The 18,367-nt window shown below is 49.6% G+C and overlaps 1 protein-coding gene across 5 annotated transcripts in view; it reads right to left on the bottom strand.

The window, feature by feature from the left end:
* The window catches only part of Agap1 (ArfGAP with GTPase domain, ankyrin repeat and PH domain 1), a 437,938-nt gene that overhangs the window by 79,103 nt on the left and 340,468 nt on the right, over positions 1–18,367 (bottom strand). For all 5 annotated transcript variants that reach the window (XM_059278338.1, XM_059278339.1, XM_059278335.1 and 2 more), the window contains one exon: positions 5,992–6,153. In XM_059278338.1, the coding sequence (XP_059134321.1) occupies positions 5,992–6,153 (162 nt within the window). The remainder of the gene's footprint in view (positions 1–5,991; positions 6,154–18,367) is intronic.

Below are 18,367 nucleotides of genomic sequence, written 5' to 3'. Positions count from 1 at the left end.
ATTAGCACTTGATGCAAACGTGCATGGACGTTGTAAAACTAACCAAGACCACCAGACTCGGGGCCACAGAGCAGGGCTCCTGGGCTGCAGCTTCCTTTCAGCAAGGATACATAAGCTTACTGTTGGATGACAGTTAAGAAGGAATCCAGGCGGTGTCCAAATTCAAAGACAATGCCCATGGTTAGTAAGTCATCAGAGACCTAGAGAATCCTCAACGCTTTCCCAGACACACACCTGTAAGCCGGGTCCTGGAACTCCAAAGATGGCACAGAACCCAGAGTCCTCAACTGTGGCCTGTGGCCTGACCAACCCTGCACCTCACTGCAGTGCTGGGGCCATCTCCTCTTAGCACTGTCTGGCTCTTAGCTTCCTTCTAACCCAAAGTCATCTCCTTGAGGCTTCCATACAAGGGTCCCACTGACACTTCCTAGATTAGTCAGGGCCACCTAGCACTTGACAGCCATCTTCCATCAACTGAGCATGCCCTATGGCCCATGTGACTATTCTCTAGGTTACCAGGGCTCCATGACAAGGCGCAGCTCCATTTCTACTCTTTCTAGGCTCCTCATTGGTCCAAGAATACAGATCTAAATGGTACAGCCAATTTTCTCAGTCTATGCAATCCTTCTCCACAAATAGAACTCATCTGAAGACCCAGAACATCACTGGTGTATTCAGTCAGTGTTGGTGATGGTGCGGGGAATGGGACCATGTGAACCTGAGTGGGAACAGGTGTCAAGGAGAGGGGACAGTGGCTTCCACTATGCCACCTGTGGCAAATGTCCTATGCCCAATGCTTTAGTTAGCAGAAATAAAAAAAAAAAATCTAAGTTTTTTCGAACAAGAAATCATAGAGAAAAAGTCATCTCAAAAAACCAGCCTGTATTTCCTCCTGGTAATTCAATTACTGGCAGGATGTAATGTAAACATTCCCTGAGGAAGGGTGTCACAGACTCGGGGTGTGTGTGTGTGTGTGTGTGTGTGTGTGTGAAGCTTTCATAGGTGTTGTGAGGTGGCAAGAACAGATCCGAGCTGTGGGAGACTCCTGACATGTGGCTACTGTGCAAACCCGAGAGCAAACAGCAGCACTCAGGCTCCTGTCTGTGGAGAGGCCACGCCCTTCAGCTAGGCACCTGTCTGTGGAGAGGCCACGCCCTTCAGCTAGGCTCCTGTCTGTGGAGAGGCCACGCCCTTCAGCTAGGCTCCTGTCTGTGGAGAGGCCACGCCCTTCAGCTAGGCACCTGTCTGTGGAGAGGCCACGCCCTTCAGCTAGGCTCCTGTCTGTAGAGAGGCCACGCCCTTCAGCTAGGCTCCTGTCTGTGGAGTGGCCACGCCCTTCACTGGCTGTGGTTGGTAGGCTTGGGTCTAGGGTCTGGAGACACTGGGCATGTGCCTACCACACAATGGGAGGGTGAGTCCACTGTCCTGACTTTGCCTTACCCACCTCCAAGCCTTCCCAGGGCAGGGTGGAGGATGGGGTGGGCACAACATGACCTCTACATCTTAGGATTCCTTTGATGCCCAGAATTACTTAAGAGCTTTGATCTCCCCAAATCTACAGTTAATCACTAGACACGATTGCCAAATTACCTTGTTGGAGCCCCAATACAAAGATTTTTTTTTTAAGTTAGAGTTTCTGCTTCTGTAATTTACCATGTTCATTTGATTCATTTTATGATTAGTTTTTAGGTTAGCATACAATCAACAGGTCTGCACACATATGTTTTTAGGTTAGTATACAATCAAGAGCATCTGCACACATATGTGTCAGTATTAAATCACAACAGCTGTTCTACTTAAGCTTGGTAAGACATCTTCTGTCACATGGTGTAGACTGCAGTGGTGTTCATCCCCAAGAAAGACCTGAGTTGAGTGCACGGGAGCTAGAGTGGCTGTTTGTGTCACACTGTCACACTAAGGTACCAGTCGGGCACTATTCCTTAAGTTGAAGCAACATAAACACTGACGCAGGCTTTCAGCCTGCATTTCTGACTGCAGAAAGCGCAGAGGGAGACATCCCAGGAAGCCTGTGAGCAGCTCTTGCCATGCAGCTGGGGATGGCACCCAGGGGCATGCAGGGCGTCCTGGGGCTCCACTCATGCACAGCCTACCCCTTAGCTCTCCGAGGCCTCTGGTCTGTGGCATGTGTGAAAGAGGACTACAGGCAGCTTTCTTCAGGGCTGTGCAAGAGGCCCCGTGGAGCAGACAGGTGGGGCCAGCAGCTCTGAGGCTCAGGCCTTTGGCTGTGGTTCACTTATGCTGAGGACAGGGTGGAGGGGATGAGGAGGCAGCGAAGGCACTTCCTTGACTTTGGCTACCCTGGCTGAACTGCACCCATCCCTCTATGGAAGGCCACAGCATCTGCCAGGAGCACTTCCCTCCCCCACTCACTTCCTCTCCAGGTCCTTTCTCATGTCTCCAGAGTCCCTTCGGTCAATCTGTACTGACCAGCCTGAGCACACCACCAGCTTTCCCCCTACGGTTCTGACTGAATTAGATATCAATGGGATTTATCTTTTTTACACTCTTAAAATGTTTGATTGTAGTTGTTCATTACCATCATGGAAAGCAGAAGGCGGAGAGAGCATCCAACTACCTCACAGATACTTTCTATAGCCCAGCTTCTTACACAGCGGATCCATGACCCCAGACAATGGCCTCTGGATTGCAGTGTTTACACTGTACTCTTATAAAAATATAAGGGACACACAGAAAACAAAGACTTAGTATTTTCCTATAGTCATTCCTCAGAGCGTCCGTATCAAATTAGTCTACTCTGAAAACTGTTAGAATGTTTGGGTTTAAAGACTACCATTGGAGTTGCTGACTTGACTTCCATTAAAAATAAGATCATTCAATGCATTTTGGCTTAGGGTTGAGACAAATTTTCCAACAATTTTGAAAATGGCCCTACACACATTCTACTATTTTGTAGTATGTATTTATGCAAAGTGGCATTCCCAGCCCTGATGATTATAAAATCAAAACATCTATCAAGTCTGAAAAATGTTGAAGATGCTCTATACCTTGTGGTATCTGACATCCAGCCGAGATTTAATTTTTTAGGCGACAATAAAGAAGCCTCCATCTTATGGGCATGCAGGTGTGCTTTTGTCTCTTAAAAATGCTGTTTTTAATTTGTGTGTGTGAGCGTGCGTGCGCACGTGTGCATGCTATGTATATGCCAGTGCCCTCGGAGGCCAAAAGAGGGCACTGGAGCCCTTGGAGCTGGCGCTGTGGGTGGTTGTTAGTCATCTAACATGGGCGCTGGGAACAGAACTCTGGTCCTCTAGAAGGGCAGCAAGTGCTCTTAGCAACTAGGCCATCCCTCCAGCCCCACTTTCGTCTTTAATAAATATTAAAAATTATATTATATTATACATCTGCAAAAGAATCATTTGAAAATACATTCATCATTTATTATTTATAGATCTGAATACCTATTTTATATCTCTTTATACCTGGGGCTGCAAAACCCTTTTTCAGGTGGAAATGAGTCCCAGAAGAGGGTCAGAAGCCCTGTGCTGGGGCACTGTGTGTGTCTCAGACGGCAGAGGTAAAACAGGAGGCCATGAATAGGGGACACCTGAGGGCACCAGCAGTCAACACCGCCCCGGAGTGAGCAACAGAAAACATGCTGTTTTCCTTCTTACATTCTTAAAGGAGTTGATTTTTATTTTATGTCCATTTATGTTTTACCTGCATGGATATCTGTGTTACTGGAGTTACAGATGGCTGTGAGCTGCCACGTGGGTGCGGGAATTGAACCCGAGTCTTCTGAAAGAGCGGCCAGTATTCTTACCTGCTGAGCCATCTCTCCAGTCCCCAGAAACAGTCTCACAACCAAACAGCACTGTTAACAGAAGTGTTTATACAACTGGCTTTATTCTGAGGGCAACATTGCTTGTCAGACTTCATACTACTGTCATCTAACGACCAGAGAGGCCTAAAGACCACAAACCGTGTGTCAATGGTAGAGTAATAGCACACAATCTGACTTTAGAAGTATGTACTGTGTGATGTACACATGCTGCACTCAGGAGGCTGAGGCAGGAGGATTATGAGCTTGAGGCTGGCTGAGGCTCCATAGTGAGACCCAGACTCAAAAAAGAAAAGAAAAAAAAAAGGAACATTAAAATGTGGGGAAAACGTTGTCATAGACTAGCTAACCACATACAGGCCTCATAAAGATGACATGCTGGCAGTGGGGCAGGTTAACACTTCCGGGGGAATTATACAGACGGCTTTATTAGAACTTACTTCCTATTAGAAACTGACAGTGAACTGAGGGGTGGTCTCTGCAGACCCATCCAAAACTTCTGAAGATGTGCTGCCCACTCATCCAGCCTAGCTTGAGACACTGCTGTGACTTTCCAATCTATGTGTTTCTGTGGTACCTGTATGCACAGGCATGCTCATGGGGAGGACACAGGACAATCATTCCTTGGGCATCATTCCTTAGGCACTGTACACCTTTTTTTTTTTTTTTTTTAGCTTGTTTTGGAAGTAGGGTCTTTCACTGGCTTGGAAGTTGCCAAAGTGGATTAGGCTGGCCTTCCAGTGAATGCCAGGCATCTGCCTGTCTTCACCTCCATGGTGCTAAGATTACAAACATATACCATTATGATTGGCTTATGTAGGCAGGTTCTGGGGCTCAAACTCAGTTCCCCATATTTAGAAGGCAAGCACTACAGAGCTACCCCCCAAAGCTGCCATCTGTCTGTCTGTTAGGATAGAGTCACCCTATCCCAGCTTGACGGCACACTATTGCATAGCACCCACCAGATGACCCCATGAGCTCAGAAAGTCAGTGAAGGTCACTTTCCACATTCCTTCCAACACCCCATTGGCTGAACATACTACCACTGGATTACCGCAGGCTTGCTCTTACAGCTTTAGGCACAGATCATGTGTGTAGGTGACTGAAACGCATGAGAGCAGCTGTAGAGAGAACTGGCCTTCAGTTGTGCTATGACATTAAGAACAAACACCATTTGGAAATGTGTGACATGTTCTGAGACTTATCTGTTACATGACATGCACTTTAGGACACTAGTTAGGGAAACTCTTGCTTGGGTCCCTAGGCTGGAGGTTGGGATGGGTAGCAGTGCTATTATCTTGTCCCAACCTCTCCTTGGGGCAGGTTGGAGCTGACATCGGCCGGTGGCTCTTGATGAGGTCTCAATAGCTCTTAGCATTTGAGCAGAACCTTTTCTAGTGGGAGCTAGAGCAGCGGCATCTAACTCAGTGCCTGTACCCTTCAATGTTACTTTCCATGACTGGTGACATGGCAGAATCATCCTTATAAGAAAACTGGTCTTCACGGCCTAACCTTGTCAGCAGGAAGTTGCTGGGGACAGAACCGGATGAACCTTGGTAAAGGAGAAGAGCTTAGGGCCCTGCAAGGAACTCCAATCTGTGAGGCTCTGGACTCCAGCCTCCTCATGACGACACCCAAAACAACATGGCCCACCTCACAAATGATGGGGCACCCTGCTGAGCCCCACTGGTCCTTGTTGCTTGCTATGTGCTGTGGGCTCACAAAGCCTCATTGGGAGTAGCATCTTGCAATCCACAGTTCTGGACAAACAAGGAGAATGTTCAGGGAAAAGCTTGGCATGCAAGGAAAGAGAAAGGTTCTGAATGACAAGGTAGTCTCTAAGAATGGGAACCTTTGCTCAAGCTAAACTCTGTTACTGTCCATCTCACTAACAAAACTTGCTGTTAATACAACAATGTTTCGAATTTTTGGTTTTCTTTTGAGTATTTCTTAAGTTCAGTTCCATTCACACCTCCCATCTTTGTGTGTATGTGTATGTGTGTATGCATGCACATATCTCTACTCGCATGTACGGAATAAAAACATACTAAATTCACTTGCAGAAGCCACTTCAGAAAGTCCACATCTGGCCATTAGGTAAATAGCGGTCTTCAGGAGCAAGGACATTTCCACAGTGCAGACGCTCACCCTGGCAGCCTGGGGACCCTTACCTTCAGCAGTGCCTGAGAGCCCGTCAGCCTTGAAGTTGCTGGTACTTTTCTTCCTCCGGTGTTTCTTTCTGTTGGCGTGGGGGGAGGGGGGCGGGTCAAGCTTGGGGCTGGTGCTGCTGGAGATACTTGGGCTGGAACACACCGAGTCACCCAGCCCCGTGTCTGCAACCGAACCAGAAAAGGCAAAAGAACGCAAAGGTAAGCTTGGAGCACAGAGCAAAGAAAAGGAGGCGACCCCCACTTCAGCAATGTCCTCCAGCATTAACACATGAGATCTTTCCGTCTTTCCTGAGACACGTGCACACAAGGGTGGCTGGGTTGGAGGCCTGGGGCTTCGGCAGGGAACAGATCTAGGCACTTTGGCCATGTGTACCTCCCAGCCCAAAGCAGGCACTGGAAATCCTGTTTCCGGCGACTGGACTCCTGGCACCTCACAGGCTCACACACGACATCAGGGACAGCAGGATGGCGAACTTTGGATTCTGAGTCTTCCCTCTCCTTCCCTTATAGACCCTGATGTACCAGGAATGAGATACTGACACATACAAACCCACAGAGAGACTTGTCCTGAGTGGGTGTAACCTGCACACAAAGCGTGAACAATTCCTGATCTCTCTGCAGCGCTGCACGCGGCTGTGACTTCACTTTGTCATCAGTGAGAGGTGGCACAACACGCCACAACTCTCATCAACAGCCTGCAGGAGTGTCTCCAAGCCAATACCGTACAGCTACAGGTGAAGAAGAGTCCCTCTGGCTTGTCTCCATAGAGAGGCTTGAACTCAACTTATTATTTACTTTATCTTTACCAGAAAGGCCAAAGTGGTGCTAGAAGACTGGGAAGAGTCAGAATGCAAGTCAGAACAGTACACCGAGCAGGGGACAAGAGCATGGGTGGTGTACCTCCCCACACGCCAAGTTTTCAGAGTCCGTGGGTCAAGATTCAGGAGTCCTGTAACTCCAAGGACAGAAAGGCTTGCACTGACTCCTATCCGCTTGGCTCCTGCTTTCTGAATACTGCCAGCCCTAGAAGCTGGGGATCCACCTCTGAAAAGCCATTCAGAGACCCTCTGACAAGCACCACAGCGCTAATGGATACCGATCACCACCTTCTGGTCTATCCCCCGATGCTGCCACCCACCCTTCCACTTCTACCAGGCTCCAGGATTTCCAGCTCACGCAGTTGGTTCCTCTCTCGGGGTGATCTGTACCCCAGGGACAGCCAGCAGTCCTGAGCCCCACTTCAGGCTGTGGGGGGCAGGCTGGCTGCAGTGGTGGTGGTGAGGATAAGGGTTGAAATGAAAACAGTGCCCCTAGCTGGGCATGGGGGCACATACCATTAACCGAGCACTTAGGAGGCAGAGGCAGGAGGAGCTGAGAGTTCCGGAACAGACTTGTCTACATAGTGAGACCCAGGCTCTCTAAAACAACAAAACCCTACCTACCTACCTACCTACCTACCTATCTACCTATCAACCAACCACCAGTCAACAAATCATCACCACCAAAACCAAGAAACAAAACAAAGCAACAACTTCCCAAACAGTCTGTGTCCCCCAAAACCCCCATCGGGTCCCTAGGACAGGTACCAGACTCCAAGATGGTCACCCGTCATGGAGCTCCCTCCCCTTCTGTAGCTGTCCCGTGCTTGACAGTGAGCACTTCTGCTCTTCTTAAGTATTTCATGCACACATCTAAAAAGATGCCCCCGCCTGCCTGCCCCATGCCAGGCCCACTGACAGTGGTCCATGCCGTCCTGTGCTCTACCAGAGGGCTCACTCATCAGGCAGGGAGGCAAAACCACTCACTGCTCCTATCCAGAGACAGTCCCATGTAACAGCCTGAGTGTCCCACTGTCCTGTTGCTTCAGTTCTGCGACCTCTGTGACTGTCAGTCATTCTTTTTCCTAAGCCACCAAGTTACATCTCTACTCCAGGGGTCTGACTATGGACACTCCGCACTTGGCTGTTAGTGGTCTAAAGCTAACTAGAGCTTCTCCAGGGTGGCGGTGGCTTCTCTCCCCCGGTGACCTGTAATGCCCAACACAGGGGGGAGGTGAATTGTTATTAAACTACCGACTTCTACCCAACACAACACCAACATCTCTGTGAGACGCTTAGCACATGAACTGCACAGCGGACGGGACAGACTTCCACACATGGGCATCAACCCCATCACTCTCTCCTCTGTGGGCTCTCGGCACAGAGGCAATCTTGAGTGCTGCGGCTTTGGAAGCCTCCCCGGTTGTTATGTACAACTTCCTTAGCAGGTCTCGGTTGTTTGGAGCACAAACCTCTACGTCCACAGCTGAGTCACAGTCCTGAGCAGGGTGGGGTTGGGACAGGCTCACACCGCCACTAGCCCCAGTCCACACATGGAGGCTTTGAAGCAGCAGCACTGAGCTCAGACAAAGCACTCGTCTCTGTACCCTAGCCACCTGCTGTAACGAATAATGGAATGGTTGTATGAATAACTCTCCCACAACCTGCCTCTGAACTCGCCAAGGAATTAACGGGACAAGGTGACCCATACCTATAATCCCAGAACCCAGGAGGCTGAGGCAGGAGGAAGACCACGAGTTTGAGGTCAGCCTAGGCCACACAGCTGTTACCAGGCCGGTGAAGCCTACCTCATAAGACCCTGCCTCAGAAACAAAATAAAACAACAAGAGCTGAAAACAAAACCAATAAACTACTTTTTCAAATACCACCCCGAAGGCCAGAGGTACCCAACTTACACAGTTTTGCTAACCAAGAAAAACTAAAGGGGCACAAACTCCAGTTTTTCCTCTTAGTGAGCCGTCCCTGTCAAATGAGTTACTCTTCTGTGTGCCTGCACATGCCCTTTTGAAAACCTGCTTCCCATTCTACCTGGGCAGGCCTTGAACTCACGGGCACATGGTTCAGAATCTGCCTTTCTTGGGATGAAAATCAAATGTGTCTGTCTCCAGGCAACTTCTTCCCTTCCTTCCACAGAGAGCCTTTTCTAAGGTAGGAGGAGGGAGCACACCATCTCCTCTCCACATGCCTCAGTATCTACAGATTGTCATTATTCTGGCAGAAACTCTCGGCTTCCATGGAGGAGTGGCAAGGGGCAGTCTTGAGAAGTGATAATACTGGCAAGAAATGCCCCCACCTTCCCGAGAGCCCAGCGGGCCAGGGCGCTGACTTGCCCTGCACTCTGGCTTTCCCCCACAGGCATCCTTCCGCATGGTGCTTCCTTCTGTTCTCAGCGTCTCTGCTGGTCTAGCTAGCTCCTTGTTCTCAATTAGAAGCACCTCCCAGGCCCACACAGCAATGCTGAGACAGATGTGGAAACCACAGTGAGCAGGGTAGTGGTACTACAGGAGCCCAACATCCCGAGATGTTGGGAAGTGCCCTTCCCAGGACAGCTCCAGTTCGCGGGACCCTGGTCAGGACGGTCTCTCTTCCTTTGGACATCCTGACTTACAGGGCACTGTCTTCTTGGAAGGCTCATTCCACTCTATACTCCCTGGAAGCCAGCTCTCCTGGAGACATGAATCCCATCGTTCACACTTGAAAAGTTGAGGCCCTTTCTTTAAACCTAACCCTCTGGAAGCTAAACCGCTGCATGATACTCTACTCTACGGATTCCAGGTCAGGAATTCTCCATTTCCACAACAGCTCCCCAGGCTTCTTGTGATGTCACTCCACCTGCCCAGGTGAAGTCTGGTCCCCATTCCTCCCCCTGCCAGGCCCTTTCCTTCCTGATACCTCAGCAGCCCCCCTTCCCTGGTGTCCTCAGGGCTCTGCCAGCTACCTCCCCGACTCCCACAGCTCATCCACCTTCTCACCCTTACCGTCTAACCTTTGTGGCAGGTCCCAACATCCTTTACTACTAGAAGCATCTTTGAAAACTCAGCTTCCCAAGTTTCCCTCCATGGTTCCTGACAGGAAGCCTAACTTCATCTACTTTTCTTTTTAGGGCCATGGAGACAGCATTATGCTGATTCTGGGTCCCATGTGCCTGGGTCCCTTATGCACCAGGACCCCTGCTGCCCTGAGCTTCTCACACTTCAATTAGAAATCCACCTGCCACTTTCCTAGATGCTCGTCCATGGCTTCTCCTGTTCCTCCTGCATCCCTCACCTCACTCCAACCCCCACCATCTAACTGAATGAACTTTCCCTCTCCTCCTCCCTCCCCCACCTCTTTCAGAAACAAGCACCCCACTTCTCCCCAAGAACTGGCAGGCTCTAGAACTCCTCATCCTGTGAGCCGGGGCCCACTCTAGCCTAGATAGTGACTTTGGTCCCAGCATTTCATCCCTCCCTGCCGGCACCGGAAATGCCGGATCCCCTCCTGCCTTTACGGGGTGCCTCCCTTGCCCACTCTCCCGTTTTACTGTTTGATTTCTGCTGCTCTCTGAAGCAAAGTCCACTGAAGTGCTCCTCCTCACTGCTGGCCACTGCTGGCCACTGCTGGCTTCCCTAGTGTCCCTGATGGGAGCCACTTCAGGGGACAGGCCTCCAGGGGTAGCATCTGTTCCTCCTGCATCTGCTGTGGCCTGTGCCTCCATCCTCTGAGGGGAAGCTCCAGTGAGATGTCGGGAGGTAGGGGCACCACAAAGCGCAAGGCCAGCCCAGAGCCCGCACAAGCCACTGCCCTCCTCATACCATCGGCTTGGCTCTCTCCACGTGGTCACAAGCGTCTGTCACAAGAGAAGGCAAAGTCCTACCATCTTTCCATCTGTCACTGGCTGGCTATGACGTGAGCTTCATGGATGCAGGCAGGATCTGTGTTTTCTCTCTTCACCACGATGACAGCCATGGGGGAATTCTCCCTGCACCTGCCAGTTTTACTGAAGAACCGACTACCTGAGGTGCTGGCCCAGGAGGGAGAGGACCTGTGGTCCCCAGTGGAACAGCAGAGTGCAATCAACTCTGCCACATCCTTAAAAACTCACCACAAGCATGCTTTTGTGTCCAACACTGTCCTGCAAGTTTCCAACCGTCTGGAAGCTATTTTTAGGTGAACGGCTACAGCCATGAATGGGATCTATTGACAGAAAGAGTCTCCTTACACTCAGCCTATACTTACTGAGCATGCTCTCTGAGCTAGCGGCTGTCAAAGAATAAAGGGCAGAACCCCTGTCCCCACGGAGCCGATTTCTAAGGCCTGAAAAGAATGCCTATCTAATTTCTTGCTTGATGCCTTCAATAAAAGACTGTTCTTGGGCCCTGCCACTGGAGCACAGAATGCTCAAGAGCCCCCATCTGGAGCAGGCACACCAACCCCACAGATAAACAGACAGGGGCGGGGGGAGAAGACTCATCCCCAGACAAGGACTGTGACTCTGTGGCCTGTGGAGGGGACCCTCAGGGCCCAGGGATTGAGACTAATGAGAAGACAGAGGTGCCACTGTGTCATGGGGAGGGTGTAGGGAGAAAAGTGCAAGAGTTGTCTCGCACTATGGAAGACTTGGAAGTGTTTTCAGGTCTGACCAGTGAGGTGGAAAGCAACATTTGTGACCCCTTTTGTTCATTCTTAGGTGACGACAGGAGTGAACAGTCACTGCTCTGTGCCCTGGGATGCACAGGGCACAAGACCCCAAGGGGAGGGGCCATTCTTGTTCATACAGACTGAGCAGGAGATAACTCTGTAGGTCTGGTCTCTTCTCTTGTAAGAGAAGGCGAAGTCCTACCATCTTTCCATCTGCATCTTCCCATGTGCCAATGCCAAACACTCCACAGCTCAGGGAAGGGAATCCACCCCCGCCTGTCCAGCTTTCCTTTCCCACCAGTGGGGTAGGCATCGAGGTGGTACTCTAGGAGTTTGGCCTCTTCACCAGGCTAAGGAGGAAGTACCTGAGGGACCAAATGCTGGGCCAGGCTACCTGAGGGACCAAATGCTGGCCAGACGTTTTGGGTCAGGAAACAGACCTGCAGCCAGGCTTCGGCACATGACTGGGCAGCCTACGTGGAGATGTGCACAAGGCTGATGTAATCAGGCACTAAGAGGATGACAGTGATGGTGAGGGATGATGGACATCCAAAGGGTAGCAAAAGCCTTGGTCACAGGAGACAGGAGGAGGCAGGGAAAGCGGCCTTGGCTTGAGACCTGAGTGGGCTAGACTGACAGCCGCCTCATAGACACGGTGATGGGTTTCTAGTTACTTAGAGTTTGCACACAGGCACCTGCAGTCTAAGTATTTATGCCCTGACTCCCAGAATCCCAGGAACTGCCTAATATCCCCCTGATCTAAAATATGAGCAGTCATAGTGTGTGAGGCTTCTACACTGAGCTTCCTCACCCCCACTGCTCCTCTAGCCTGACAAGATGTCCCTCAGCCCCACCCTCAGAGTCCACCACTCCTCCTGACTGCCTATGAAGAATACATTTCATTTTGTATCAATTACTAGGCAGTAAGACAAGAGACTACTGTCTGTGGCATTAAATACAGGAGAGAAGCAAGGTGAAGCAAGGCGATCAAATTAAAAAAAAAAAAAAAGCCAGTGCCTCATTACTCCATGTTTGAATCTGCTCTGTTGTAGGGATCCCCCAGATATGCGTTGTTGAGCTAGCAAGGGCAGGCCCATCCTATGCTTTCCATGTTGCCTATTAGTTCTTCCCAATCGGGCATCAATGTTCAACACATACCCCCCAAAATATATAACATGAGCAATAATGATCACAATCTGCAGTCTCTCGGAGCTCCGGCATGTGAAGTATGAGTCCAAGAAGCAGTTTCACTTTTCACTCGGGGAGCTGACAAGCATGACCAGAGGGAGAATAAAATAACATTCCACTCGCATAAATATCAAGCAGCCTGCTCGAGACTGATGGGCCAGGAATGTATTCTTAGCTATCATTCCGGCAGACAGGCCCAAGGACACTCATAACTTATTTTACAATCATTTAGTTTCAGCTCAAGTGGAAAACGTGACAACTTATCTCTGCCGACAAGATGCTATATCGAACCTCACAATTAACTCTCCTCCGATTATCTGCCCAGCCGATCATTAGCTGAGCCCATCTCAATGGACTGTTGTGGGGGGCTCTTCTCGGGAAGTGCCTCTGCCAGGTACACAGAGGGTTTCTAATATCCAGGGGCATTTCCACAGACAAGGTATCAGCTCCTCGCTCCCACATCCCATTGCTTCGGTGGGTGGAGAGCCAGGATGTGTCTGTTGGGAACACCTGAACTCTCCAAGAATCACTCTTGCCTCTGTTTTTCACATGTGAGTCCCAAGTCATACCGTGGGTCTTCTAAAGCCCTGGCAGTTGACATTTCAGACAGTATGGGGGATAGGGAGAGCTTCCTGAGGGACATCTCTACCCACTGTCCCTCAGGGGTGTTGTTGGGGGACGGGATGATGCAAACTTGCTCCTAAGAGCCACTATAATCCAGATGAACGGCTGACGGGACAAGAGGCCATCACCCGCAAGTATACGAATTACTTTAAATTGTGTGCTCCTCAGAACCACGTTTCCGTGAACAAAAAGGGGGAATACCCCGCAACAGGAGAGAAAGAACAAGGGTGGCATGTGCACCTGGTGCTGACGGCGCTCTGGTGTCCACAGGTACCCTCACACACTTCTTTGGCTGTGTTAGGTACAACACATCGCTAAAATCTTTTAGTTTTTTTTTTTTTTTCCTCCCTGTATTAAAAGAATTCAGAATTTTCAAAGACAGAGCCATTTGGCACTGCCAGGGGGAATCCGCTGAGGGCTAAGGCCTTCCACAAACTCAACAGCAAGTCATTGTGGGAAGTAGAAAATTAAAGGCCACTTGCTTTGATCCAAGGTCAACAATGGGAGACTCATTTGGATCTTTAATAGGGCCTCTGTCCCTTCTGAGGCTCAGAGGGATGTGTCGGCTGGTAAATAAAGAAGCAGCCACCTTTGCCATTGGAGGAAATCACAACATCCCGGGTCCCTGTTAAAAGGTGAGTGTGAAGTGAAGTTCAAACCCTCGCCCGGGGCTTTTGACGGAGCTTTCAGCGGGAGGAGGCTGACTTCACTCCCATCTCTGAAGATGGTTCAGAGACTGCCATTATTGTGTGCTTCCCTTTGCAGCGCACGCAGGGGTATACAATGTCAGAAGGGGCAGCGGGACACGGCGGGGGGCGAGGAAGATGACAGGTGTTGGGGGAAAGGAAAAGACAACACAGTGTCAGACGGAGTTACAAAAACGGGGAGGTGAGGTGCACAATAGGAGGGGCCAGCGCAGAAAGGGGGCCGGGGAGAAGGATTCCTTCCCTGGCCACTTTCAATTACCCCTCGGGCTCTGCAGAGGAAGTTCAATGTAAGAGAGCTGGTGGACGGCCAGCTAGATGAAGCTCTCCTTACCAAATACGTTTACAGAGCCTCTTAAAAAAGCACCAGGTGGGTTCACTGTTTAGGGTCCAGGGCTTCCCTCCTCAGGTAATGAAAATTTTCCCAAGTTGACCTGGGAAAAGCTGCAGAGGTCCATAACCGTTTTAGAAACTATTAAGTTACACTTCAAATGAGTGAAGTGAGTCACGTGAATTTCACCTACAAAGAAGATTTTAAGAGAGAGAGACAAGACAGAGAGACAGAGAGACAGAGAAGGGAAAGGTCATTGTGTTAAATACTACAAATCAATTAAATAAGAAATGAAAAAAAATCCACTCTGCGGTCTAGGGAGATGGGGTAGGCACCTGAGCTGGGAGTCCCCAAGTGGTTTGGGGATTCTTGGGAAGGGAGGGCGAAGACCAGCACCAGGCTTGGGCCATCAGACTGGGTTCAGGGTAGAGGGAAGCATCTGCCAGGCTGGGGCTCTCTCTGCCGGTGGCGGCCTGTATGTCATGGGCTCCTTTACTCTCCTGCTCCCCTGTGTCACTGCCCTACTGGACCCCACTATTTCTCTGCACGCTGTGGATTTCTGGGGTTCTCTTGGTTCTTTTTATAACCAGAAGCTTCAGGGAATGTACCGCAGGATGAGGATGTATGGGCACCAAATAGCACCCCATATTTCTGAGGACCGTACAGTGATCAGGGAGGCAGAAAGCTAGAGGAAGTTGGGGGTAAGCCTGGGCCATGGCAGGAAGCGATTGGCTATGTCAGTCAGGATTTGATATTTAAGGGTCAAAAATCAAACTGTTCTCTAGTTGATTTTTAGCTGAATGCAAGCTGCACCAAGTTTAAATTAATCTAGTATACTTGGAAAGACGTAAAGGCAGGCTGAGCAGGGCTGGGAGGTGGAAATGAAATCATTTCAAGAGATTCCCATTCCCTTCCAGCCTCATCTCTTTTTACATAATCAGCCACAACCATTTTTCAAGTTTGGTGCTTACAGCTGCTAAATTACAAAGAGTCTGTTTCCCATGGAGGGCTGCCCTGGCTGAACAGGCTAGGGAGAGATCAGGCATGTCTACTAGGAGAAAACTCTAGAAGTTAATTAGATGTATGATTGCTCTTTGATAGCACGATTCCACTCCCTTTCTGAAACTGAGCTGTCTCTATAAAAGTCACAAGGAGTTAAGAAGTGATGTTCTCAGCAGCGGCTGAAGGCAGGCTAAAACCAGGCCCCAGATGTCTCTGTCCAGGGTCCTGAAGACATCTAGGTTCTAGTTCTGTGCAAAATGCACAAATAACTTGCAAAATACACAAATACACCAAAGTAGCTGCTTCCTTGCGGCCCTGCCTCTTAACCCGCCACCTTCTGGTGGTGCTGCAGTAGTTTTGAGCAGACCTGACATACAGAAACCCAAGCTTGAAAAAGAGTCGAGCTGGTTTTGACATTTTATCCCAACAATTCAGGGCTAAATGTCATAAAAAACGTCAGCGATCCGATTCATTCTCTTTTTTCTCCTTCGGATCATAGGCCTTGGTTGGCATGATTATTCCCCACTGCTTAGATGGGCTGTAAAGTCATGAATCAACACTCTTGTCTATTTAAGCACTGGGGCAGTCTTTAAGACACGAGTCCAAGAAAACAGCTACTTCCAGGACGTTGGCTGCACATCACTAAACTGTTTCCAGAAAAGTTCAGAGCTTTTCCCACCAATGACCTTTGGGGACAGTCAGGCTGTCACATGACATGGTTCCAAAATAAGGGCAGTAAGAGAGGAGGTTCAAAGTCCAGCCTGGCCCCTGCTATGCTGGGTGGTTCTAACACATAGTTTAATTTCTTCCCATGTGAAACAGGCAATCCTCTGGACCTGCCTCACCCCCACCTCCACTGGGGCCAGGACTACCCCTACAAGTGGTAACACATGAACCTTCTGCCATGTGGCCAGTGAGGGACCAGATGGATGGATGGACAGACAGACAGACTCACTCTCTCACCAGCCATGTTCTGCAAGAGGCTGCATCACCCACAGCAAATAAAGTATTTGCTTTCCCTAACATAGTTAGCTTCAAGACGTCCCAATCAGAGCTGTAACAAAACAGACAGTGGTTATGCTGAAGAGTGACTATTTCACAGGGAAAGTCTTGGTAACTGCTGGAGAGGCTTTTGGGCAATTTACTTTTAGAACTGTCACAATTAGAGCTGTGTGAACCAGAGTGAGACCACAGCCTCCCAGTTCCAGTAGCCATGAGGTTGGAGCCACTTCCCTTCAATTCTGCCTTGGTCTCAGCCTCCTGTTGGTGTTTCCCTACCCTCTTTATGTTTTCACATCAATTTATGTGTATGAGTGTTTCATCTGTGTGTGTGTCTGCGTACAGACACACTGCGTACCCCGTGTGCCCGGGAAGGTCAAAAGAGGGGCTTCAGATCCCCTGGAGTTACAGACCCTGTGAGTCACCATGTGGGGGCTGGGAACTGAACCCGGGTCCTCTGGAAGAGCAAGCAGTGCTCTTAACCACTGAGCCATCTCTTCAGACCGCCTCCTTTTACCTTGAAACTTCTTTTAATGTGACTATTGTATAGAAGACATCCAGCACCAAACAGATGTTTAATTAAAAAAAAAAAAAAAAGAAAAAAAAAAAAAAAGAAACCAAGTATGCCAGGGGCTGTGGAGACGGCCCAGTCAATAAGGTCTGACAAGCAGGAGGACCCGAGTTCAGATCCCCAACTGCCGTGTACAAGCCGAGTGTGACGGTACATGTCTGTAACCTCAGCACTGGGGGCACTGAGACAGGAGGATTACAGGAGCTCAATGTCAGTTGAACCAAACTGGCCAGCTCCAGGGCCAGTGAGAGACCTTGTCTCAAAATATAAAATAGAGAATGTTCAAGGAACCCAACTTTGATACCCAGCCTCCTCCACATGTGTATATACACATACATGAACACACACACACACACACACACACACACACACACACACACACACACTCTGCAAAACAAGATAAGTGCAGTATGAAGAATGAAATCAAGTCTTTGACTGCAGGAGAAACAAAGATACCCGGTATACCCATATGCAGTAGACTTACGGGTGAACATAAAACCCAGGGCTTCTAACTACCAGTTGATAAATCTGCCTACATGTCCTTACAGCCAGAGCAATGTGGAGAATAAATTGCCAACATATTATGATGATGAATTAGAACTTATTTTCCCTTGGGGGTTACATGCAACCTTTTGTTATGTTTGAAGCTAACTGTGGAAAATACCAGGGTATTAAAAAGAAGAAAAAAGAAATCAAATGCTAATTTGTAAAATCCATGCCCCTTGCCCATACTCAAGAAAATATCACCTTGTAAACATCTATGATGAGGCCTGAAAACCTCCTGTGTGATTCCTAAGCAGGAGGCAGGTGGGTGGGTCATGAAGAGGGAGCCTCGTGGTTCCCAAGCCTTTGTTGAGAGTGGGTGGCATACTGCAGCCAGAAGACAGAGATAACATCATGGTGTCCGGTGCCTCACAAGGCAGGCCTGGCCACTTGAAAGACAGCCTCCGCTCCCCAGCCTGTCTGCCACACCTGGGCTCAGACAATCGCCCCAGTCAAGGGCTGGAGGTTACCCAGTGGGACGGGACAGCCCTGCCCTTCAATCTCTGCTCATGGGGAATGCTTTGAAGGTTCTGGTTCCTCTGGGAACTTATCTACAATGACCCTGAACAGACAGCCCTACAGCTGCAACAAGAAAGGCGGGTGGGTCGGGGACCAGGCGGATGAGGCTCAGCTTCAGAGGGCCAATGACGACATTCAGGAAGGGCATGTGAGGAAACAACAGAGTTGCTGATTTAACAAGGACAACCTTGGGTCACCCCCTGCTCCCCACAATGTGTGTGTCCACACACCCGTACAGGGCAGCTCTATCTTGGGTCTGGGAAAGCTAGTGGAACAAATCCAAATGACACTATGTTACAAAACAAAAACAAAACCAAACAGGAAGCTAGATGGACTGGCAGGTAGGTGCCTGCAATCTCCACGCTCTGGAAGTTAGGTGAGTCAGGAGGATGGTGGACTCCAGCCTGTGCCACAGTGAGACCCAGTCGACACACAG

This window comes from Peromyscus eremicus, chromosome 13, assembly GCF_949786415.1.
Source record: "Peromyscus eremicus chromosome 13, PerEre_H2_v1, whole genome shotgun sequence".
Lineage (NCBI taxonomy): Eukaryota > Metazoa > Chordata > Mammalia > Rodentia > Cricetidae > Peromyscus > Peromyscus eremicus.
This window is presented reverse-complemented; position numbering and strand designations above follow the sequence as displayed.